Raw genomic sequence first — 25,715 nt, 5'->3', positions numbered from 1 at the left:
AAAATATGGGAAGGTGTGCGAGGAAGAGAGAATGAGAGCGAGAGAGCAGGAGTTGATACGATGATTTGTACTCGGCGTTGAAAAGGGAAGATCTTGTTATATCGTATAAGTGCGAGATCGTCAATTTCTGCCCAACTTAATTATAGTGAACGAAGAGAAGAATTGCTAATAATAAATGATTATGATAATGACATTAGTATATGTAACGATACAATACTGAAGCATCATCATCTTTTGTATCATTTGTTCGTTTGTTTTTATCTTACTGCGTTTGTCTTTCATTATTAATGCAATACCAAGATGACTCGGTTTCGACACGGTATCTTGTGTGTAAATATATACTAATAAAAAATACAAATACAAGAACGATGTTTGATCAATTGATTATCGACCAACTGAATTACACGTAACCGATTGCTTCGAATTTTCGTCTCTAAATAGAATTATTCTCTCGTTGGCAACACGTACTTCATCGCCTATCGAAATTAGGAAAATAGTTTTATGCGGTTGCAATCGTTCAGGTAGGTCTGACGTTCAGTACTTAAATGGTTTATTAATGTATCGATATTAAATACATGATCTATCTAGTGAGGAAACATGATACGTTAAACGTAATAATAAATACAAATTATTTATCTATAACCAGATCATCATTTTTTATATTTAGCCATTAGCTAAGCCGAATTGAATAAAATCAGAAAAAAATTAGTCTTGGAGACCAAGTCCTGAATATAACTGAAACAATATTTCTTGAGAATAAAAAAAAAAAATAAGTAGAAAATTATTTTACAAAAGAATACAATGTTTTACAAAGACTTTTAACCGATAGAAGGGACAGAATCTAATATTACAAACCGTAAGGATGTAATTAACAATATTTAGCAACACACGTTTGATATCTCGCGCGAACTTGTGTTCTTTCAGAATATGCATACTACGGACACAAATTACTAACAGGATATTATTAGCAAATGACTGAAACAGTTGTTGGAAATTGTTGCATGCACAAGAATAAACACAGATTTATATATATGCTAATTTGCAGTCGATTACTCTAAGTCTCGAGATAAAACTTAAAATCTTGTTGTACCGATGCTACCTTCTTCGTTCTCCTTTCTGTGTTTTTCGTTTCTCCTTCTTCTCTTCCTTTAACTGCTTTTGTTTCTCTCTGAATGAAAAAAAATATTTATTACATCTTTACGCGTAAAGAATAATCGTTTATTAACATACCGATCTTCCTTATCTTTCTCCTTTTTCTTCTGACTTTCTAATTTAGCCTTCTCTCTCTTTTCTCTCTCCTGTTGTATTATTGTGGCAGCATTTGTATTTTTCTCAATTCCACAATCTCCTCCGCTAGCCCCTTCTTCGTCCGCATCGCCTTCGCTGTGATCTTCCTCTGACATTTGACTGTACTGTGTAAGAATGGCTTCCCTTATTCGTTTTTCCTCTTCCGTGTAACTCCTTTGCGTCGTGGTTGGAAGAGACTGAGACTCCAGCATTCGTGCCAATCTAACATCCACATCTTCCACAGGTTCCTTCGAAGTTGCCTCTTCTTCAACAGGTAGCCATTTGGCCCAAGCACTCAAAATTTCTGACACATGTTTAGTAATGTTATCATCCTGTAAATCAACAAGACCAAAAGTTTACAAATTTCGTAATGAATGGTGTTGCGTGTAAAATTGAATGTTACACGTTATTGTCGCATTATATTAGTATGTTAAAGAAAACAGTAAACATCAAAACAGTTGAACATGCATGCGTAAAAATAAGTCACATAATATACAAAGTTTTAAGAAACACATTTAAGCCAACGATAGAATAATAATAGTTCCGCCTGTTATTTTTGACCGGCTGATAAACTTCAGCTACGAACAGCAAGCACATTCTAACCTCACAATCCGTGTGCTCCTCACCGTTATGCCCGCGAGTATGTCTTCAAGGGCTTCGGTCTTCTCATCCTCCGTTTCATCACCCTCTAAAATTCCTTTGATGTACAATCCAAAAACACATTCGTCAGTATTTAAAGCTTGTAGCTTCTTACTGAGCCAACTATCAAAAGACTTCGTCGCGAGCGCCATATTCGGCTTTTTCAACTTTTCGCGTCTGTTGTTGGCAACACGCTCGAATCTTGCAAAACTTTTCTTTCCAGAGTTTCAGAAAATTTTGCACATGAAATGAATTCCTGTTAAAAATACTTCAATGCTAATATAAACAAAGAATAATAATAAAGGTACTTCTAGGCAAAGATAACAAGCGATTAAAAAGAGAAAGATGTACATGGTGAACCACAAAACATGATCAGCTTAAATTATTCTGCTATTAATGGGCTAATCGAAAATTTTTGTATCTAATATACCATGGTTAAAGAAAGTTTTAAGATTGTTATAATAAATTTTTTGTTAATTCTAATTTTTCCGGACTTTTCAAACTCACTTCTTTATTGGCTTCATTCGTCTTCAATTAAAATTTAAATTGTAACACAGAAGATTTCCGCTAGATGGCAAGATTATCGTTTATGAAGGAAGGTTGCTTCACGGTATTGCAAAATTGTTCTTCGTCTAAGTTCCATTCGACAGAATTGATTTGTAAGTAAAAGATGTCGGCAGCAATTTCAAAGGCACTGCAATTGTGCAAGAGTACGTATTTAATTATTTAAATATTTGAATAAGAAATTATGTGTTACTATCAATACTATAGTTTTAAATGTTACATTGATCATAATTTACTTATAACTGATTATATAATATCAATTCCCACTTCATGTAATACGAAAATTAATTATTTTTTTAAATGGAGATCATAATTTACACACTGAGACCTTTTTATATAAAATTTGAATAAATAATTCATAGGCATAATTTATTACATATATTTTTTAGCATTTTAAAGGTTAGGTAGAAGTAGTATATCGATCACTTTTATTATTAATTAATTGTTTGTATAGTCAATTTAGATGGAAGATACTGATTATTATTTATAATTGTATATTCATTGCAGCTGCTGCAGTAGCATCAAAACCTGTTCTTTCCAAATGCCTATATTATGCAAAAGTCGAAATGGTTCCACCAAAGCTGTCTGACCTACCTGCCATTCGAAGTGGTATCACTAACTTGATAAAATCTGCCCAAACTGGATCATACCGTAATTTAACAGTACGTGAAGCTTGGTTGAATACTTTAGTCGGTGCTGAAGTCTTATGTTGGTTCTTTGTTGGTGAATGTATTGGAAAACGACACATTGTAGGATATGATGTTTAAATGTGTTGTACTACATTTACATAGGTCTAAGCTGTGTACAAATTAGCCTTTTCGTAAATATATACTCGTAAAAGAAATTTAAGTTTTGTAAATAAACATTAATATTATTTTATTAAACCATTTTCTCATATTAATTTTATTAATTTTACATTATTTATACTTTTGTCTTTACTTGCATTATTGTATAATGTATAAAAATAGAATATAGGTATAACTATTTACATGCATTTGGAAATGCAATTATGTTAATGAATGTTGTTTCGCATATTGCCAAATACATATGGCTCCACTAACATGGACGTTCAATGAACGAATTACACCAACTTGAGGTATTTCTATACAAGTATCAAACAGAGGTATCAAATTGGCAGGAATTCCATGCTTTTCATTTCTGAAAATAGTATTTATATAATAATATCAGAAATCGTTTAATTTTTTTCAACTACTTACCCTAAAACAAGAATTGTGTTCTTCTTAAATTTCATGTTTTGCAAATTTGTACTATTAGCTGTTTGTTCCACACCTACTAAACACGATCCTGTGTCTTTCTTTTCCAACAGGTATTTACATAATTGATGAGGTTTTATCTAAAATATTTTCTAGTTTTTCACCCATAAAAATTATTTTTATATTTTATTGTAAAACATTATGTATAAAATACCTCTGTAATAGTTATCCAATTTTCAGCCGATACACTGAGATTCTGAAATTCTTTGTCCTTAATTTGATTTAAATTAGCAATAACTAATTCTTTAACATTGAAAATTTCACAAGTTCGAGCGAGTCCTCCCAAATTTGGAGCACGATCGATGAGACATGCTACAACTATAATGCCTTCTTTGTCTGACAGCATCATTTTATGAGAAATGGATTCTCTGATTGTTGGAAAAATGTTATTATGTGATAAATTCATAGATGTTGAAGGATTAATTTTTTTCTGAATATCACTTAATTCTTGAAGATCCGTTTTAGAATATTTTCTAGATGATTCTGCATTGGTTATATTTTAAAATATTACATTATCTAATATCCTATAATTATCCACAATATAAATGTACAATATGTTTCATAATGTGTGATACAACTAAGAACGATTCTATTTGAAGATATAAATTAAAAACAGAATAAAATATGTTTGTACAACTTTATTCTATTGTATTTAAATATTTAGAAGTCATCAAATGCACCTCGCCTTTCTAGACTCAATAGACTCTATACTACTGAAATTAAAGTCAAATATGGTAGAGATAAACAAAAATGAATTTTCTTGTATCACACCTTGTGGATCACTATGTACATTAACCACTATGTGTAACAAAATACCTGTAGATTTTGTTAAGTATGGGGATGTTTTAGTTTCTGCTAATGATGTATTTAAATTATACAATCGAAGAGGATGATTATGAATTTCTATAAAATCTAGAGTCTGAAACTGATCTGGAGTAGTCCATTCGCTTGAGTCTATATCGGTCAATCGAGGAAGTTCAAAATATATTGTCTATGTGTACAAGAAAAAATTATTGTTTATATCACACAATTTTTAAATGTTAATAGTTTGAGCTATCAGTTATAATAATATTACCTGCAGACTGTAATCATGCACAGCATGAAAAACAGAGAGATAAAAGTCATCTTGGATTTTACCAGAGTTTTTCATTAAATTTCCTTCTCTTAAACTTTCAATTGCAATATTGTATAATCCTTTGTACTCATTTATGATATGATTAGAGTTCAGCTTTTCTAACATTTCATACAATTTTACAAAAATAACCTGCATTAAATATAAATATTAATACATAGAATCAGATACATTACCACAAGGAATTAATGGAATACAAACATGACTATTTAGAACAAGATTGATTAGAACACATTTATATGAACTTCTTTCATTAATTTTGTACGTTGTACATCACTGAAACAAGTCCCACATGTTATGTAACATTCTAAATTTTAATTATGATCAATGAACTTTTATATGCTATATTAAACAATTTACCTGGCTATAAAGACGCATATTATATTGCTGCCCTAAACAACAACGTGCAATATATTTTATTCCCATTGAAATAAAATTACTTTGAGCATTATTAGGAAGTAGTTTTGAAACATGATAAACTATACATGCTATTGAACTGACACATCCTGGACGTGTTATAATAACCTACATGAATATTTTATTAGTTTAACTTCATATAACTGAGATATAAATAAATCTTAAGTATTGGAGAATAAAATTTGTTTACATACCTTTTCAAAAAATTCCCATAGTTTATAATGAAATTCTCCATTTTCTACAAAAATTTTTATCAGTATCCATTCTTGCATTAATCGTACACTGTGTTGATTACTTTCTAAAAGCATTAAACTACAAAGAAATTCTTGCAATGTGGCAGTGTCTGCCTATAAAGGAATTTATAAATTTATTTTGATCAATCATTTATTGATTAATTGTATAATATTTTATTACCTTATTCAAAATTGGTTGCAATATTAATAAGACTTGCATAATTCGATGTTTTATTTTGTGTATGTAAGAATGATTAAAGTATCTTTTATTTTTATACTTTTCTAACTTTTGTAAAACCATTGGAAGAAATATTGATGCATATCCTTTGTCGGAACTAATTATCCTATGCAATAGTATAACAGAAAGTATTCTGATACTAGCATCGTTATTATGATCTCTGTTTAATGAAATTAAAAATTTAATAAGAAATTAATTCTCAAAATAATATAAAATAGAACGAAAATACTCACATTATTGATATGTGTTGTGGATAATAGTCTTTATAATTTTTTGTAATGTACAAATATGTTTGATTTTCTATTTGTTCATCTCTTCTGAGTACCTGTCCATGCAGCAGACATAATAATAATGGTTCCTGCAATTTTCTCAAACTATACACATTTAACAATATCATTTCATTTAATAAAATTTTCTTCAATTTTGGTATATTGTTGCTTTCTTCAATTAATTGATCAAGAAACTAAAAATTGATAAAATGTTTATTATGTTAAAAATGTTAATATCAAGACAATATTTTATTATCTTACTTGATTCACAAAGTTCATTTCATCTGGTAGTGCCAAAAATTGGTTATTTATAATAACACCTATAAGATTTTTCATTGCCCCAAAATACAGCTTATTCTTTGTGCTTGATAAAGTTGATATCCAACATATAGTAAACATACATACTAAATTTAATTTATTTTTTGAATAATTTAATCCTCCCCTTTCAACAATTGTCTTCAATATCAGAGCTATTTCTGGAACAATTTCACTCCCTCCCATTTCATAGAGATGCAATATATTTTTAAACCAATCAACTCTTTTTAACCATAACTGTATTTCTACTTCTGATAAGAATTGATTTGTAAGTTTTGCAAGTAGTAAATAACAATCTGATGCAATTTTCCCTTTAGAATTTATTTGATCTTGATCATTATCACATTTATTAATAGAACAAATATCTAATAAAGGTAGTGTGTAAAATGATGAAATGTTTATATTCAAAACAGTTTGAGTATAATGTAAAATATATAATGCATACATATAGTGCATATTTGTATATTGTTTTATATTTTCAAGAATAATTATACTTTCATTTTTAAACTCTTTGATATAATTTATAATTTCTTTTTGTGCCAAAATTAGATTTCCATTATTAAGAAACGAAACAATTATAGTTAAATATCTGTTTACTTCTTCATAATTAAATTTATATGGGATACTTTTACAGTTTTTAAGTAAAAATTTTAAAATATCATTAATGTACAAAGACAATAATTGCATAAGACTTTTACTAGTTCCTGTCACACTTAAATTAAGCAAATGTGATGTAACTTCTATAATGTAAAAAATATGTGAAATATTTGCATAAGGTCTCGTATCAATTCCATGGAGTGATAATAGCCAATTATCTAGTACTTCATATGCAGGACACATATTACATTGCAATATTAAACCTGCATCGTACAACATAAATATCACAAGAGCAAACTTTGCAGGCCTAATTTTGAAATATATGTCATCGTATAAATTTTCTTTGCATATAAGTTTTATAAAATTGATTGCATCTGTTTTTATTAACACATTTTTTAACCATGTTGTTATTATGTTCCATGAAAACGAGCCCCTTGTAAGAGCTTCTTCAGGAGGAAATTCTGATAATGCATCTACCACAGTTTTCAAATCATTTATTTTCTTCAAAGAAATAGAAATTGTCTTCAAAAGTTCAATTTGCGATGCAATTCTTAGAATGTGAGAATGCGCAGTCAAATTCTTCTGTTGTAAAAACTTTGCTGTAATTAATTCATTATTTTCCCAGCAATTTGAGGTTTTACTTGAAACTATTCTTAAAATTAGCATCATATAAAATATTGGTATAGGGGCCCATGTTTCTTCATTTATTATTACAAGCAGTTTATCGATGAATTCAACTTGTTCTTCTTTGACACGTATAAACAATGTTATAATATCATTTAATATTTGTGGTTCTTGTTGGTAAGATTCACATTCATACAAAAATGTATTATTTAAAATATGTACAAACAATTTCAAAAATTGATAATCATATACAATTGTATGTAATTTACAAATATATAATATTCCTTGCTTTACTATGATATTATTTTCATGTTTCAATAATCTTTCAAAAATTAGTTGTAGCCAACGATTGTTGAAGCAGTCATTGCATAATATGTGCTCTTTATTTCCTTGTACTAAAGTTGGTATATGCGTTAAAGCTGGTACTATTAAATGATACTGCTTTTCTTCTAATGCTTCTATTATCAAAAAAAATTTTTGTTCGATCTCAGTTATGGCTATCTTTGTTTCTGTTGACTGATTGCATACAAAGGGAACAATTCCAGATTTTTCTAATGTTAAGACACTTTTATCTATAGTATTCATAAAATCAATTATTCGTTTCATTATAAATAATGCTTGTTTACGATATTGTTGTATAGGAAATTTTAAACTTTCTATTATTAATAACCATAATTGTTTTGTACAACATAATTTATGATATATAGTACTTGTCTCTTTGTAATTCAATGAAAAGCATACATCTGTTATAATACTTAATGCATTAAGTATATCTTTCAAATCTTTCAATTTATTTAAAACAAAGTCCCACAAAGATGGCATAACACTTTCAGGACCAAAGGTATTTATTAATTTTGGAAAAATTGAAGCAAATGTGTGCCACTCTTTGTTTTCTTTTATTCCTAGCCATAATGTTATATCTTCCAAATACAATAAACTAAAGTGTTTTAGTAAATTTGATTCCACATCATTATACAAAAACTGTCTTAATCGTAATGATTCTAACAAACATTCAATTATTTTCATATAAAAAATCCTGTTTTCATTACTAGTCAAAAAATCCACATTTGATTTTTGAAAATTTACTAAATGTTGTTCAATACATTCGAGTTCACAGAAGAGTAGTGTATATAACAGTATAATATCGTATAAAATTGGTAAATCTATGATATTTTGTGATTGCTTGTTTAAAAATAAAACACTTTCTATTGTCTTGAAACATAAGTCATTTGGAACTACTCTTGCATATTTTTTTTCAGAATTAAATGTAAGCTGATATTCATAACATAGCAGCATATGGAGTGTCTTTAAGTTTTTCGCATCCAAATTGTTTTTCGTTATTTCAGCACCGTAATGTTGAATTAAACGATGTAATAATAAAAATGGATCATCTTTAAATGAGGTTTCTAACAATTCCAAAATTGACAAATCTGTTGTCGGAGTATGCACGTACCGATCGTGTAAATCCATTTCAATGTACTATACAGTGCGGACTCCAAAATAAAATATATTCTGCCATTTGAGGGGAATACAGCACGCCGAATGATCCCCTTCTTTTCGGCAAGCTGCCATTTGTTTCGAGACTAAATAGCTAGATGGCGTTATGTAAACACTATAATAGGTCATCAAATACAATGAACAGATTATTATTTATTAAATACGTATCACTACATTTTAATACATTTATGAATGTATCATTAAACTAGAACGTGTAAAAAATATTGTTTATAGGTATCAAAATTCATTTTTAAAATATGATACGTGTTTCATTAAAATTTGTTCATTGTATTGATAATCTATTATAAAGTTGAAATATTGTAGAGCTACTGATAGTTCTTATTTCGTATATTCGCCGTGTCTAAATTACACGTACCAGAATCCATTATCAAAACATAATGATACTAGAAAATGGCACTCAAGATGTAATCCTTAAGATATATACAAAAACAGAAAAATGGGATAGGTATCGGTAAAAATGTATCCTACATAGTGACAATAAGTCATTGTGAAATTAAATGTTATTTTTGTATTTTCGTGTTTTCAATTTATCTTTTTATCGGAAGTATTTACGATTACAATTCGAGAATAATTATTTTATAAATACTGTCAAGAAAATGTGACGCTACGGATTTATAGTTAGTTCGATTGTCTTCGTTCGATCTATGTTATAATGTACACGATATGCCTAGAAGTTACATTTTTTAGGTAAAAAAATCAAAATTTAGTGTGCGAAAAATACGGTTTAAATAGTGTTTTACCCGCTCAACTTTAATATCAGAATGTTGACAGTATAATGAAAGTATATCAAGTAGTAAAAAATTTTATCAATAAATAAAATCATATATATGTATATTTCAAAACATTATTATTAATTTTTTTACTAGTACATGTTCTTATATTAAGTATTGTGATTATGTTAGTTGTAGAATTTGTCAACTTAGTGGTTTTGTAGTTTAAACTAACCCAATTTAAGTTTCTTGATTAAGTACATCATATGTTTATTTATATAAAAATAAGTATTTAAATTGCTGTGTAAATACATTTTTATCATGTCATTTTAAGAATGAATTTTACTACATATAAACAATGTGTTGTATATTTTATTTAAATGACACATATATATGTATGTTTTAAAATGATACGTATTTAATAAATAAATAATACTATTCATTAAATTGATAACACCGATGTAAAGTTTAAATAGCACCCTCTAGCGTTTCACACGCGCGATAACTAGAAGTTTGCCAAAAAAGAGAAGGGATTACGTTTAGCGTACTGTATTCCCCTCAAATGGCAAGATTAATGGACACGTGTATATTTCTGTTTCTAATTGAATTTTTTTATCGATGTATTTTTCTTACGCAAATATTTATGTTTTCGCACCTGATTACATGTGTTCGTCAGTAAAAATATATTGGCGAAATTTTCACGTGTGTTTTATTTGAAAATTAAATGTTTTTTTTAAATTTTAATATTTTTAATTCATTAAAGTTGATGTAATACAGCTTTTCGTTTAACTCGTATATTCTTATATTCTGAAACAAGACAAACGTACCTAACCAATAAACGTACACGTGGGTACTCAAAAATATAAATATATATGTATCGAAAGTTTATTTATTTTACAACAAAAAGTAGGTGATAGGTACTTTTCAACTAAAAGCGTCCGTTTGAAGTACGAGTTTCGCGGAGCTGAGGCTGAAGTGAACCTCGGCAGTGGAAACATCAACACTCGGCAGTTTCAGAGAACGTTGTATTTTCTGACAGTAGAGACGGATGAAGGGAAGTAACTTCCTGAAAATCATTAGCTTGGTCAAACAAGTGGTCATAAGCCGGCACATAAGTTTGACGACAATGGCTAAGAGTAAATTTGAATACGTAAAGGAATTTGAACGTGATGACAGTTGTTTACCAAATTGTTGGATTGTGGTTAGAATAGACGGAAGAAACTTTTCGAAGTTTTGCGATGCACATCAGTTTACTAAACCAAATGATGTAGCCGCTTTGGAATTGATGAATCGTGCGGCTATTACGGTTATGGAAGATTTCAAAGAAATTATTTTAGGCTTTGGTCAAAGTGATGAATATTCTTTCGTTTTTCGGAAAGACACACAACTTTACAAAAGGAGAGGTATGTGTATTTCGAATAATAATTTGTAATGTGGTACATTTTAAATAACCAATAAATAATATAGAAATAAAGCAAACATAAGTTGATGTAGAATATACTACTTTTTTAATAGATTATATAAGGTTATATTTTATAGTTTCTAAAGTTATGTATTTATAACATTGTTTTCATAATGTTTCAGCTTCAAAATTGATGTCAAATGTAAACTCTCTTTTTGCATCATCGTATGTTTATCATTGGCCTCGTTTCTTTCGAGGCAAAGAATTATATTACCCACCTTCCTTTGATGCCCGTGTTGTATTATATCCAACAGATAAAAATTTAAGAGATTACTTAGCATGGCGACAGGCAGATGTTCATGTGAATAATTTATACAATACTTGTTTTTGGAATCTTGTAATAAAAGCAAAACTTACTCCGAGTCAGGTAAAATACTTTAATTTTTATATAATATGTTTATTTTCATATACTATGTATATATATGTATATATATAAAGCATTGTTAATGCTGATTTGTTTTATTCAATTTTCAGGCAGAAGAACAACTTAGGGGTACATTGGCATCGCATAAGAATGAATTACTTTTCCAAGAATTTGGTATAAATTATAATAACGAACCTCCACTTTTCCGAAAAGGTACTACACTTATAAGGAAATTAGTATCTGATGGAACAGGCAGACTAAAGCCAGCAGTGGTTCCATTGGTGGATGACATTATTGCAGATCGATTTTGGAAGGAAAATCCAGAAGTAATTGGATTAAAAAGTCTAGCAACTTATCAACCCCCAAACCTAGTTAACAATGCTATTAAAAATGCAATGCCAACAACGACGCCGCCATCGCCAACTACTAACATAAAACATATTAATAATGTTCCACCACCTTCGGTTGCTAACGTGAACTCTATGAATGAAGAAGTGCATCCTGCAAGAAGTAGAGAATCAGATGGAGAAAGAATGCAGTGTGAAAGTGAACGAATTTGTAGAAGATAAGCAGTGTTTTATTTTTATATAATAATTTGAAAAATATCCTAACGGAAGATAATGAAAGTTTATTTTCAGTGGCTCTAAAAATACTTTTATTTTATTTTATTTACAGCGGTGGTAGTATAAAACATTAATTATCAGTGGAAGAATTACAAAGTTTATAATTAGTAATTATTATTATATTCCTGGTTGTTTTGTAAGTCCTTCACTTCAAATTAATTTTTATTTTACTACTTTAATAGGAATTATATTTTCATAAAATAAATCATATATGTGTATGTGTGTACGTACATGTATGTACATTATAAGAAATATTTTACAGAAAGAGATACGTATACATGTATTTAACAAATATTTTTCGTTAGGATTTTATATTTTAAAATTCAATCAATTTCAACATTGTATTTTCTAATAGTAAGAAATTGCATCGAATAATATTAAATTATTTATGAATTTAAAGGCTGCTCTAGAGTAAATATATTAAGATTTTTATAAAGAATCTTGTTCATAAGCATAAACGGTACATATTGTAGATGCTACACTTCATATGCTACAAAAATTCATACTCATGTTTTGTAGTTTAAAAACTAAATCGTTTTGAATTAATTTAGATTATAAAATTTTATAATTTTGCATGTATGTCTTTATATATTTAATAATAATCAGTTAATCCGATTACTATTACATATAGAAATAAAACAATTCATTTGCCTTATTAATTAAAAAACAAAATATTTTTAATTTAATAAATTTAGATATTCGAAGTATTTTTTCGTTTGTGTGTAACGTAGATTCTATTGATAAACCAAGTGGTTAAGTTTATTCATTGATCTATAATTCATCGTTTAAATGTACTCAAAATTAATTAGTATTTGAACAAATTTAACCATATAGTATGTACACGCACGTAATAGAAATTTTTACACTGTTCTCTCAGTACGATTGTTAAAGAATGAATGAAGTTCAGTAATTTAATATAAGACATCATTTGAATTGAGTTTTTCGAACTTATGGAATGTATTATATATTGTTTTATATTACATTGGAATTAATAATTACAACGTCGGGTAATACAAGACACAACAAATATACTGGTCTACAATAAAATACATTATATACATCTATATGACATAAACTCTTGTTATATACGACAGTAACAGTGCTAAATAATAATTTTTAATACCATCCTTTCAGTTTGGCTAGACATATAGTTGCCTTTTTGTTCTAATTATGCGTTAAATAATTATAGTTTGTATTTATTTGGCAGTTTCCTCGTCTTGACAATAAGAAATACTGTAGAACTATTAATTATTCATGATTGAAAAATAAAAATGCAGAAAAACAATCATTTTTCTGTGTGATATTGTTGTGTAGCCAGACATAAACAATCAATACAACAGAATACTAGGAAGCATTAAAAGATTGGAATGTAATTATCTATTTTAGCACGATGTTTTTGTGCAACGCATTCCGCTATCCACACGATATTGCGACATTCTTGTTCCTTTAACTTAAGATAACTGTAGAATACTCCAAAGTGAAATTGTTGAAGAAAAGCATGAACGTTTAAGCGAACCTATGAAGATAATATTAAGATTAATAACCTCTAACGATGTTCTTCACTATTCAGTATTAATTTTTTGTAGTGATATTAAATTTACCTCATGTTCGAAGAATTTATCTTCTAAGGTCTTGTCACCAGGGTTATTACCTGCACCTTCAAATAAAGCACTGTATTCCTGCAAAACAATGTAAATGTAAACTTTGTATACATGTATGTATGTATGCATATTAATTAAGAGATATCAATTCTTTAAAAAAGTATAAGAAAAAATTTTTAAAATATATACATACAGCAAAATACTGTGCTACAGCTTTGACTTGTTCATAATCATCAGCTCTTGCCAATGCTGCTAATCCATCAGGATTTAATTTTCCACAGCGTGGATATAATTTTGCTCTATCATCTTTTCCTAATTCAGTACCAAATGAATTGATAGTTATAATAATTGCTCGCCTATCTGCTTCAAACTACAAAAGTAAATCTCACTTAATACATCATTCTTTAAATTATTATATAATTTTGTTAATTGTATTAGATTTTTACCGCAATTATTTCACACATAGTATCTGCAGTTGTCCCACCAATTTCTTTACAAAATTTGTGAAAAGCTTCCAAGTAAGCTTTGTATAGAATATTTCTGCTTACTTCAATGTTCATTTCATCCAAATCTTGTTCAGAAATGCAATCCACAAAGAAGGGTGCTGCATTAAGACGTTTCTTAATAATATAATAGAATAATAAAAAATATATAACATTAATTCTTTTGAAGGAAATTTCAAGATAAATCCATGTTGATGGACCATACCTAAAGGAGTATCTACCAAAACTGCATTGTAAAGTTCAGCGGGTGTTGCTGCTACATGAATGGCTTCCATTTGTTCGAAACTACCAAGAGGATGACATTTGGGAATCAATTCTGAAATTGGTCTTTGATGCAAAGTACCAGTAATCAATAAAACGATATTATCGATCATGTAACTGTAGGTAATAAAATCCAAAAATTGAGATAAAGGTGCAACAGAATGGTTACGCATATGCTGAAATTCTAGCACAAGTTTTTCCCTCAACTTATCATTAATTACACTGACAGAGAGTGGTGATGGTTCATTGGCCAAGAAACTACCATAATCTGTACCTGCCAAATGTAGCTTTAAATCTGCAGGAACGACAAATAATTAATACCAGATATAAAGTTATCTATTCATTAAACTTACTATGATTATATAAGAATATAAATGTTAAAATTAAAAAGTAATTGTCGAGTGAACTTTACCTTCAAGGGTCTCGCACTGTACGAGATTAAGGTAATCGCTATGTTGAAGAATTCCGCATTTAAATCCACGACAAAGACCCTCCAAATATCCTCCGTCAATATTGAACATACAACCCTTCATTTTAGAAGATTGTTTATTACAATTTAACTACTACACCACTCGAAATACAGATCCGTCAAAATCGAAGTCGGACTCGCCCTTTTCCGTGACGATCATATGACTATTCAGTGAGAAGTTTTCTGCAGATCACGAAATTTGGTGTACTTCCAGATGGCACCTTTTCAATCTCGAATAGCTATCGAACATTTGAATTTTATAAAATCTTCCATCCAAATTAATGTTTAATTTTAAATAACTTATTTAAACGAATAAAATGTTATTACAAAATGATTCTAATTTTAATATTATCAACAGATTATTTTAGGATATGAAACTACTAAGAAAAAATTTTTTTATTCATTAAACTATTAATAACCATAAATTATAAAAAGATATTTCAATGTAACTAAAGAAACATAATAAATCATATTCGTATTGTAAACATTAAAAGTTACATATAATAACAGTTACTATAAGTCATGAAAGATTATTTCAATAATGTATTTAGTTTACTCAATGTATTTAAGAATTTAGGAACTTGTAAATTAAATCTTGAAATAAATGATGTAGTCATTTTTAAGTATTGTACGATGGATGACGCATGTCGATAGAACGCTCTCATACTGAGATATGTTTTGTCTTCTGATGTTTCATATCTGCCTTAGTGTTCTTGATATTTTACTAATTGTCAATTGATTTGCAATAGTAGACATATTATAAAACAATATGTTCGGAAAGAAAGAGAAACCGAAACGTCAGACAAAAACTGCTGGTAGCCTTGCACAGGTATTATCTCTTATTGTTTTTAACCTTACTTTCTAATTAGTTAGATTTTTATTGAACATGATATTTCTCCAAAAGTTTGGGATCTTTGAGATTCCAGAAAGTTTAGATGATCTAGACAATGATTTTATGAATGATGACGACAATGACGAAGATTTGGAAGCTGAATTAGCTAAATTAACAGCTGGTGATGACATTAGTCAAAAACCTAGACGTAGAGGTAAAGAATAATATTTTTCATGTTTGTATATAATTCATTATAACTTCAGTTGGTTAATACATTTGGTAAATATTTATCTTAAAATAATAAATTTGTTGATAGCCCCTCGCAAACCAATTCCTAATGTAGATTTGGATGCTATGGTAGCTGAAAGCATGAAGGACACACATCTTGATGAAGAAGAATCTGATGGAGAAGATGATCCAGAATTATTGGTATAAATTATCAATTATGTAGTTATATTTAAAATAATTTTAGACATTTTATATTGCATTAGAGGGAACTTAATAAGATGATCACGAATGATGAATCTCCCGAAGAAGTCACACCAGAAGAGGAAACAAACGTGGTAACAGAAAATGTAGAGCCACCTGAATTAAAAGAAAACAATACGTCTATGGAAAATATAATACAGCTGTTACAAGAAAGATTACGAATTTATCAAATTGCTGAGAAAAAAATGAAACAGGAAAATGAACTAAGTAGAGCTAGAAGATATAATAGAAGCATCAAAACGCTTAAAGATTTATTGAATGACGCTCAGTTAGGGAAAGCTATTAACGAAGCTGATATTCCACCACAATTACCAGCATCAGCTACCAGAGAATTAACAGAGAAAATATCAGGAAGCGGTAAAGAAGAAACAACAGGTATTGTTTAGAGAATAATTATTGAATCATTTTTTGAGAATGGCTCTTTGTATCTCATTGGCTATTATATGCATGTATTTCAGAACATACTAGTGCTTCAGTGGAAATTAGTACACCATCTGCAGAAAACAGTGCACCTTCAGAATTAGTTTTAACAAAGGCTATAGATGAAGAAACATTAAACTTATTAAAAAGTAGACAACAAGAATACAAAGTAGCAGCAGTAGCTTGGAAAAGAGCTGGTAATAAGAAAGAGGCGCTTCAGTGTGTAAATATTGCAAAACAATTTGATTTAGTCATTGCTGAAGTAAATGCAGGGAAAACAGTTGATTTATCAGACATGCCACCATCTCCAAATATTCCTGGATCCGATACTAGTATTAGTACAACAGAACCTAAGAAGATAGAAAATGAAACCCAGGGACAGTCATCTTCAGAAATAGCACCATCAGGTAAAATTTAAAAGTAAATTGAGAATTTATTTTATATATTATATTTTATCTATTAATATTGTTGTGAATGTTTTATGTTTTATTTCTTTAATGATTAATGGTATGTTGAAATAATAGAAACTCCAGAAACAAAACCAACTGGTCCAGAAAATATAGAACTTGCTTTGAAAGAACGTCTTGAAGTGTACAGAAGAACAAAAACGGCTGCAGAAACTGAAGGAAATTCTGCTAAAGCTCGAAGATATGGTCGCATTTGCAAGCAATTTGAAGATGCTCTTAAGTTACATGCTCGTGGAAAACCTGTTATTCTCGATGAATTGCCTGTTCCACCTGGATTTCCACCACTTTCAACTGCTCCACAGGTTAATGCTTCTGCACCAGAAGAAATACCACAAAATGCCCCAGAACCAGAACCTCCTGAAAATAAAAGTACTTTGAGTCCAAAAAGTCCTGTTTCTCCTTCAAACGTAAAAATAGGTATGTAATCAAGTTTTTATAACACTTAATTACAATTGGTTATCGTTATATCGTTATAATATCTTACGGATGATATATTTTTTACTTTTTTACCGACAGCGAAAAAACAAAATCAAAAAGTGTCACGCGCGGATAAACAACTATCTCTTTTACAACAGCGACAGCATGAATTGAAACAAGCTGCTGTTAATGCAAAGAAAGATGGAGATCTAGATTTGGCACGTAATTATTTAAGACAAGCAAAAGGAATAGATCCGTTGATTCAAGCTAGTATGGCTGGATTACCAGTTGATATGAATTCTATACCACTGTCTCCTCTTGCAAAACTAGAGCTCAATGCAGGTGGTACGAGCGATCAATTTGATGATAATTTTATGCTAGTAAATAGTGTAGACTGTTTGGAAGAAGCAACAGGAACGGATGAACAAATTTATGAAAATCTTGAGTCTCAGTTAATGAAACAAATTAAGGTACAGCAAAATTATAATATGTATTTTAATCCGATATAATAATTATTTGTTTAATTTTATTACAGTGGTGTTTATGTACAAGAGATCACTCAAAAGCGTTAGGAGATGTATCTGGATATAATAGATGGGAACGACTTGCATTCGGTTATAAACGAGATTTAGATATGTTGAGAGTTCGAAAACGTGACGCACTGCCACCACCACAACATCATTATGAGACAAAAACTTACGCTATAGTTAAGTTAGTATAATTTTATGTTTTACAGACAAAATTAATAAGATCTTACATTTGTAAATATTATGCTATTTATTTTTTAGGAGTTGTACAGACTTAAACGAGGGTGATATAGAAATTTCAATAATAAGGGGAGTGAATATTCCAAAGGAAGACACGTATGTCATGTTCGAATTCCCTTATCCTTCGGATAGTCCTCCGTCGGATAGAACGTCCACCGTTAAAGGAACGTGCAATCCGGAATATCAGGCAGTGTTTCCATTAACTGGAATAATAGATCGTACATCAAGACAGTGTCAACGAGTATTCAAAAGACATGCATTGAAATGCCAAGTTTGGGCTAAAGGGTAATTATAAAGAGTGCAATGTAACCAGGTTTTATTATTACCCCTCGTTATCGTGTAATATTTTCAGAATATGATTTCGTTATAATATTTCGTGTATATAGTTTTAAATCGATTATTTTTAATCGATTTTGTTCCGACGGTACATTTTTTTAGAAAATCGTGATGTGCCCCTTCATTATATTACTAAAACGTAGCTAAATTTTCAACATTGTTAATAGCATTACATTATCTGCTACTTGAAAATAATACTGTAATATATATAGCAAAGTAACGTGCATTAATAATTGAATACAATATAAATTTACTAACACTAAATAGTAAGATCATTCATTGGGAGTGTAATACTAAAAATAGTAAATAGATTAGTACGTTGCTTGCAGATGCTCGCTGAATCCTCTCCTGTGTTGCACTCATCCAAGGTATGAAAATTTCATACTTCTAAAGTGTATTGGTTTTCCAATTATGGGTCAGAAATAATATGCGGTTATTTTAATTCTTGAAAGGCTGCTGTTAATTCTTTATTTTTTTAAAATTAGCCAATAAATGTAATGTTTAAATATTGATGCGTTTAATATTCATTTTGAACTAATTATAATATTTGTTTCAAATTCATTAAAGTGCTTTGTAACGTAGTTCAATATGTACAATTTTGTCAAGTTTTTGTATTACACGAGCAAGCTGTGACAACGTATATCTTGTTTTATTGTGTTTTAGCTTTGAAACTACTATATATACATATCTATCCAATCTTATGTGTAATTTACGTATTTTCTTACAGTGGATTTTTTAGAAGCGATAGTCTGTTAGGTACAGTAACTGTCAAATTGCAGCCTCTGGAAACTCAGTGCGAACTTCACGACTCATTTCCTGTAAGTAATAAAAATTATTTATCGAATGCTACATATTAAAGTACTTTTCCATTGTTGCAGTTATTAGACGGAAGAAAACCAACAGGTGGAAAGCTGGAACTAAAAATACGATTGAGAAATCCAATCCTTACAAAACAGGTAGAACAAATTACAGACAAGTGGTTAATTATCGATCAGTGACGTGGTATTACGGAATCACGGCTATATTTATTTTGCTAATGATCGCAACATTGGGGCCTTGGAAATATAATTTGCTGATTATGAAGCGATACAGAAAATATTTGTTTTAACAATAGTTGTTCAAGTTGTCGCGAACATGTATATTTGTGAAATAATTTATATATTTTAATACAAATGTTTAGCTATATGCAAATATACGGGTACGCATAATGTTTACATAAAATGTGTACATATGCACAATGTAACGTATAAATATTACATCGTGTTACACAAATACGATACAGCTTCGTATGCCTACCAATAAAAAAAATCTTTTTTCTTAAATCTTAAAATATTAAAACACGCCAGAATACGAGTTATATTTTATATCGATATCTCAACTTACGAATGCATTATAAACTGCAAGAATCAAACAAAACTGATCAGTAATTTTTAAAATATTGTTTGTATTTTATATGTTTAACGTTGAAATAAAATATCTGGAAAAATGGTTGTGAATGTAAAGTAACCTTCTTAAAGTAAGCCGGGGGTTATTAATAAATGAAATGTACTATGTGACTATGAAGTCAACACGGTAGTTTTAATTTCAAATATTTTTAATGTATATGTCGCTTATAAGAAAAATAAAACGAAAGTGCAAGAACGATTTAATCTTAAGCGTAATTGAAAGTAATTAGTGTGCGCATAAGAGACTATCGGTCGTATGTATCGAGCGATTTAAACACAGAGAAGGAACGATCGCGGAGCGAAGCTGAATCCACATTTCCAGAGAACAATACAGCAGGTGAACCCCACTAACAAACTATTGTCCGATAATCGTTCAACTCTGTCCCCTTCCAGTTCACCACCACGCTATTTCATCCCCACCCACGTGTGCCTAACCGCCTGTTCCTCAACAGCTACGTAATACTTCTCAAATATACATTTACTAGGATGCGCAAGCGAACATCGAATTGAATCCAATGAACATAATTGTCGAAACCATCGTATTATTTCAATTTAAATATCATGACGTTTCAAATAATATTTTAGTTCAGACACTACCAAGCGATCTAAACACTTTTTCTTTATTTCGATATATTTATTATTCTAACCAATACTAGAACGAAGTGAAACAAATATGCCCCCATTAAGTATTTCCTTCTCTCTATCGATCACTTGGTCTTTATTATTGTTGTTATTTGTTGTTTCAAGTCGCGACAAGAGCGATACGCTTTATGTATAACAAATTTCAAGACGATCGAAACGCGATGGAAAAATAGTTTTCCGTTATGTTCGAACAATGTTGGTCGTATGAATATTTTCGAGGAAATTCAATATATTTTTACAACTCTTTTCGTTGTTCAGTATCTTAACTTAATCATTAGTGGAGCAACATCGACGCTTGTGTTTTTATTCTCTACTAAAAATGGTAAACAAATATATCGAGTAAAACGATAAAGAATATAAATTCATTTTATACATTCGGCGATAGACGAAATTGAGTAACGGACCGATCGCCTATATCTATTACAGAATCTACGGCGTCGTTTTTAAAATTGCGTTCATGTTTGGCTACCCGGTATCGAATACGGAAATTTTGAAATATTAAAGTACCACGTACTTACTATTGATTCATAATTAACGATTAATACCCGAGTATCGTGTGCGGTCTACCGGTGAGCAATCTCGCGAATTAAACAGACTAAACGAAGCTACCGTTTTCCGGAAGTGAAACTTTTTCACAACGAGGCACGATTCTCAGATTTAATCGCGAAAAGGGCCGTCTCGTTCGATCTTCCGAATTTCCGTTAACCTCTTTCGTACGCGAGGGTCATCGGGTGACACAGATGGGTTCCACGGGGAAGATCGGTACGTAAAGTAGTTGGCACCCATCGTGTCGAATGACACTGGTGTCTAAGTGGTGATTCCGAAAAACGACGCACGATCGTGTCGCCACGGTCTCGTTGCTTTCATCGCGGTGCACAAAAGCTTTTCCCGCGGCGCGCGTATCGATCACGCCATTGGAAAACAATGGGATTTATTTGCCAATTAGACAATTAGGTCGGCTGAAAGGGCGCAGGGAGCGCGAGCAACCGAAACTTCAGCGTAGTAAGTACTGCGAATCTGGATTACACGGTCCAGCGCAGAGTGTTTGACGAGCATATACATACCGCGGTTAATGTTGACCTTTTGGCCTCAGCCAGCGGGATTCTGCGTGCAAATTAACGATGTTTGTTCTCAACCCTTTGGCCCGCCTTGATTCATCAATCTCGTCGCTCTTTCCACTCTCTGACCAAAGTAACGGAGGGGGGCGCGAGCGTCGGTACCTTCGCGTGCGATTTATTTCTCGACCCTTCGATACTTTCGGAATAGTCGATAGATCGATAGTCGTCTTAACGCACAGTCGCATCGGGTGCAGTTACTCGAGGACCTCGGGAGGCATCAGATCGTTATTGTGCTCGGTATCGGGCAAACGGAGCATTTATCGAACTTTGCATTTATTTCTACTTACTTTCAAATTTTGTAAAAAATAAATTAATGTAATTACACCAATAGAGGCGTACAATTTTCTTTAACGTCATTTTTGAACTGTATCGTTCTGATGGTAAATCAATGTATTTACATCGAGAAACGATACACTCGGACGTGGTTTCCACCATACCACCGTAGAATAATCCACAGATGCCAAGTTACATCCCCCTTTTCTGGAAGATGCAAATGTTCAATTACATTGTACTTAAATCTAACATTATTTTTTCATTATAGTGAACCAGGAATGGTTCTGCGATCATTCCCACAGCAATCTTTATTAATTATACGGCGTTGAGCGAAGCGGTGCGTTGGGATTCGATGCAATTGGAAATTGTCGATAAAAAGTTTCCACGTACCGGACTTTACAACGTAGAATGTATTTTAATTAAAAATAATTAAAAACCAAAAACATTTTTCAGAAAACTACAATTCTACCCTTACCACCTTTCTCTCTAGTGTATCTGGAAATGATCGAAGACTGTAATGCTCGAAGAGCTTCGAGAAAGTTTCGATCATCGGCGAAACCGTGATCTCGAGAATTTTACAACGATGAGCATTTATCAATCACTGTCGCGCAATCGTTCGTTCGTTCGATTCGCGAATCGTCCTTCAACTCGGCCGGTGGGTGTCAGGAACGTGACAACCGAGAATGTTGCTAATTTCTTACGTACTCGCGCGATAACCTTTTGACATGTTTAATGGTTTATCGCTACAATGTATAACAACGGTTCCGTGAATTATATCGCGTATTGAACACATTGTCAACATTCGCTGCTCGCTCGTTACGTTAACGCAACTTGTAATGCTTGTACTTTATTATCTAAGAACGCAAGAGAAACGTTTATTTATCGATTGGAAGAAATCGTTTCAAATGCAACAATTGTCGTAATTTTAATTGCCCCTTTGTTTCTTTTTGTTTACTCCTGAATTTTTCATAAACTAACAACAATTTCAAAGTTTTGTGTGTTCTATCGTCTTGGTATTCTACATTAGTGTACATTTCAGACTTCTGATCATCTTGATGAAATGATTCTCCACCTGTTCTCCATATATTAAATATTGTAAGTTTTAATGAATTCTAAGCTATGATTTCCAAGTATACTTTATCGTCTCGCCAAGTAGTCGATTTTTCATTTTTATATCCCCTTACCGAAGCAGTCGAACTCAAGTTCCATTTATTCTACTATTTTACATTCTACATCTGTTACTTAATATTCTATTAGGTTGTACGGAAAGTCATTTCGTTTTTCTTTTGGTGAAAATGAAACACGATTCTTTTTAGAGTGTATGAACATTTTATAGAATTATATATTCTCCATTTTGGAGCACGGAATTACTTTCTAAGGAACCTAATAGATCTAACGATGTATTCCAAGTTCTACCTGTTCTAACACGTTTGTTGTTACTATTTCTTTGTTTTTCTACCGTTTCTAGATCTCGATTGACAATATACAGTTTACCACGTCTCTGTAAACGTATTCGTACCTTTATTTTTCATGTTTTACACTTACACCGAATTATATATTTCGTATTGTAAACACATCTGGTTCAATATAGACGCGAATACGTAAATGTAAACTTACGTTTACATATTCTATACGCGTGTTACCGAGTATTGCGTTTCGTATCGTGAATAACTCTCGGTTCGATAGACACGTGTTATTATCGTTATCGTTATCGTTATTAGTATTATTATTTACCGAAACAAAAATGGTTTTTTCATTGAACGTATACATTCCCTTACGTTTACACACCGCGTGTTACCGAGTTCCACGTTTCGTATCGTAAATAATTCTCGGTTCGATAAATACGCGCTACTATCGTTATTGTTAATATTATTATTATTATTCATGGGAAGAAAAATAATTTTTCCATTGAAAGTTTACTTTCCCTTACGTCTATCTACCGTGTGTCACCAAGTTCTACCTTTCGCATCGTAAACAATTCTCGGTGGATAAGTACGCGCTATTATCGTCATTGTTAATATTATTATTCTTATAAATGGGAAGAACAATAATTTTTTCGTTGGAAGTTTACTTTCCCTTACGTCAATCTACCGTGTGTCACCAAATTCTAAATTTCGCATCGTAAACAATTCTCAATGGATAAGTACGCTCTATTATCGTTATTGTTAATATTATTATTATTATTCATGCAAACAGAAATAATTTTTTCGTTAGAAGTTTACTTTCCCTTACGTCAATCTACCGTGTGTCACTAAATTCTAAATTTCGCATCGTAAACAATTCTCAATGGATAAGTACGCGCTATTATCGTTATTGTTAATATTATTATTATTATTCATGGAAAGAAAAATAATTTTTCCATTGAAAGTTTACTTTCCCTTACGTCTATCAACCGTGTGTCACCGAGTTCTACGTTTCGTACCGTAAACAACTCTCGGTTGTACGGACACGTTGTTATCGTTATTATTATCATTAAAAATGGTCCCTCCGTTGTAAAAACGAAATCATTTGGCAGCTTGGTGTCCCTTCCACGGGACACGTGCTGCGGCTCGGCAGCTCCTCTTCTTTTTCGAAATTGTTTCCCGCAGATAGAGTCCGGTTACGCGGTTTCTGCTTATTCGGCAGATGGCCGGACGTGACGTCACTGGAACCGGGCGAGTGTTGATTGCAGATGCCAGATGCGACCCGACACCCGACTTCTTTCTGCCTTCTTCCTTCTCCTCGCGAATCCACCTCGCGGTTCGAGCCGCGGCTTCGCGTTACGTGACGCTTCGGTTTGTTCGCTTTTTTTTACGTCTGAAAATAAGGCAAAAAAAAAAAAAAAAATAATCTACGATGCACAATTCGATGTACCACCGTCACCGAATCCGAGATCCTGACCGACTCGAACGATAGATCCGACTTCGTAATTATGGAACAACTGCGATTCATTTTACAACTACGCGGGGTGGTTCGTCGAATCTGGTCTCGTAAAGTGTTTCAGACATGCGAACATAACTTCGGAGGTGAAATCGGTAGATCGAGATAAAGAAAAGTTCCGTGTGGACCGATCTGACTGGATCGATTCAATTTTTTTCGAAACCAGTGGACTTAAACTAGACCTAACTCGATCGATTCAATTTTCTTCGAAATCAGTAGATCTAATTCAGAACTAACCTAGACCTAACTCGATCGATTCAATTTTTTTCGAAACCAGTAGTTCTAATTCAGACCTAACCCAGACTTAACTCGGTCGATTCAATTTTTTTCGAAACCAGTGGACGAATCGAATTTCTTTCAAATCAAATTTAACAACATTCTTACTAAATATCGTATCAAAAGTATACGATATCTCTCGAAGACGAAGTCTAGGGTTGGTAACAGCTTCTTTAAATCAAATTTAACAACATTCTTACTAAATATCGTATCA

The 25,715-nt window shown here is 31.2% G+C and overlaps 6 protein-coding genes across 8 annotated transcripts; 3 read left to right on the top strand and 3 right to left on the bottom strand.

Annotated features, from left to right (window-relative positions):
- Positions 1 to 552: 552 nt before the first annotated feature.
- Positions 553 to 2,104, bottom strand: LOC143154063 (coiled-coil domain-containing protein 43). The gene is made up of 3 exons (XM_076325841.1): positions 1,914 to 2,104; positions 1,231 to 1,619; positions 553 to 1,168 (listed from the first exon to the last, which is right to left on the bottom strand). Exons 1-3 carry the CDS (start codon positions 2,076 to 2,078, stop codon positions 1,096 to 1,098), a joined length of 627 nt encoding a protein of 208 aa, XP_076181956.1. The 5' UTR covers positions 2,079 to 2,104; the 3' UTR covers positions 553 to 1,095.
- Positions 2,105 to 2,496: 392 nt separating this feature from the next.
- Positions 2,497 to 3,334, top strand: LOC143154064 (ATP synthase F(0) complex subunit g, mitochondrial). Its single transcript, XM_076325842.1, has 2 exons — positions 2,497 to 2,636; positions 2,998 to 3,334. The coding sequence occupies exons 1-2, from the start codon at positions 2,597 to 2,599 to the stop codon at positions 3,255 to 3,257; spliced, it is 300 nt and encodes a 99-aa protein (XP_076181957.1). The 5' UTR covers positions 2,497 to 2,596; the 3' UTR covers positions 3,258 to 3,334.
- Positions 3,335 to 3,349: 15 nt separating this feature from the next.
- LOC143154061 (tRNA (guanosine(18)-2'-O)-methyltransferase TARBP1) lies at positions 3,350 to 9,113 on the bottom strand. The gene is made up of 10 exons (XM_076325836.1): positions 6,315 to 9,113; positions 6,018 to 6,247; positions 5,728 to 5,944; positions 5,508 to 5,660; positions 5,257 to 5,421; positions 4,840 to 5,028; positions 4,581 to 4,755; positions 3,919 to 4,247; positions 3,708 to 3,844; positions 3,350 to 3,648 (listed from the first exon to the last, which is right to left on the bottom strand). The coding sequence occupies exons 1-10, from the start codon at positions 9,057 to 9,059 to the stop codon at positions 3,498 to 3,500; spliced, it is 4,491 nt and encodes a 1,496-aa protein (XP_076181951.1). The 5' UTR covers positions 9,060 to 9,113; the 3' UTR covers positions 3,350 to 3,497.
- A 1,484-nt stretch (positions 9,114 to 10,597) lies between these two features.
- Positions 10,598 to 15,308, top strand: Thg (tRNA-histidine guanylyltransferase). Of its 2 annotated transcripts, XM_076325501.1 has the most exons (4): positions 10,598 to 11,220; positions 11,402 to 11,646; positions 11,754 to 11,969; positions 14,540 to 15,308. In XM_076325501.1, the coding sequence occupies exons 1-4, from the start codon at positions 10,866 to 10,868 to the stop codon at positions 14,552 to 14,554; spliced, it is 831 nt and encodes a 276-aa protein (XP_076181616.1). In that variant the 5' UTR covers positions 10,598 to 10,865; the 3' UTR covers positions 14,555 to 15,308. The 2 variants fall into 2 exon arrangements, with proteins under 2 accessions (XP_076181616.1, XP_076181615.1); XM_076325500.1 differs by lacking the exon at positions 14,540 to 15,308 and having other exon boundaries at positions 11,754 to 12,400.
- On the bottom strand, positions 13,200 to 15,269 carry Vhaac39-1 (V-type proton ATPase subunit VhaAC39-1). The gene is made up of 6 exons (XM_076325502.1): positions 15,044 to 15,269; positions 14,576 to 14,926; positions 14,314 to 14,471; positions 14,061 to 14,237; positions 13,868 to 13,945; positions 13,200 to 13,782 (listed from the first exon to the last, which is right to left on the bottom strand). Exons 1-6 carry the CDS (start codon positions 15,162 to 15,164, stop codon positions 13,621 to 13,623), a joined length of 1,047 nt encoding a protein of 348 aa, XP_076181617.1. The 5' UTR covers positions 15,165 to 15,269; the 3' UTR covers positions 13,200 to 13,620.
- A 418-nt stretch (positions 15,309 to 15,726) lies between the features above and the next one.
- L(2)gd1 (lethal (2) giant discs 1) lies at positions 15,727 to 20,316 on the top strand. 2 transcript variants are annotated; one of them, XM_076325665.1, is made up of 12 exons: positions 15,727 to 15,929; positions 16,005 to 16,146; positions 16,249 to 16,361; positions 16,424 to 16,796; positions 16,880 to 17,248; positions 17,366 to 17,725; positions 17,825 to 18,195; positions 18,261 to 18,436; positions 18,514 to 18,777; positions 19,158 to 19,196; positions 19,556 to 19,646; positions 19,707 to 20,316. In XM_076325665.1, exons 1-12 carry the CDS (start codon positions 15,870 to 15,872, stop codon positions 19,824 to 19,826), a joined length of 2,478 nt encoding a protein of 825 aa, XP_076181780.1. In that variant the 5' UTR covers positions 15,727 to 15,869; the 3' UTR covers positions 19,827 to 20,316. The 2 variants fall into 2 exon arrangements, with proteins under 2 accessions (XP_076181780.1, XP_076181781.1); XM_076325666.1 differs by lacking the exon at positions 19,158 to 19,196.
- The last annotated feature ends 5,399 nt before the right edge of the window (positions 20,317 to 25,715 follow it).

The sequence above is a fragment of the Ptiloglossa arizonensis genome, chromosome 13 (genome assembly GCF_051014685.1).
Source record: "Ptiloglossa arizonensis isolate GNS036 chromosome 13, iyPtiAriz1_principal, whole genome shotgun sequence".
Classification (NCBI taxonomy): Eukaryota; Metazoa; Arthropoda; class Insecta; order Hymenoptera; family Colletidae; genus Ptiloglossa; species Ptiloglossa arizonensis.
The sequence above is the reverse complement of the archived record's forward strand: the minus strand, read 5'-3'. Positions and strand labels throughout refer to the sequence as shown.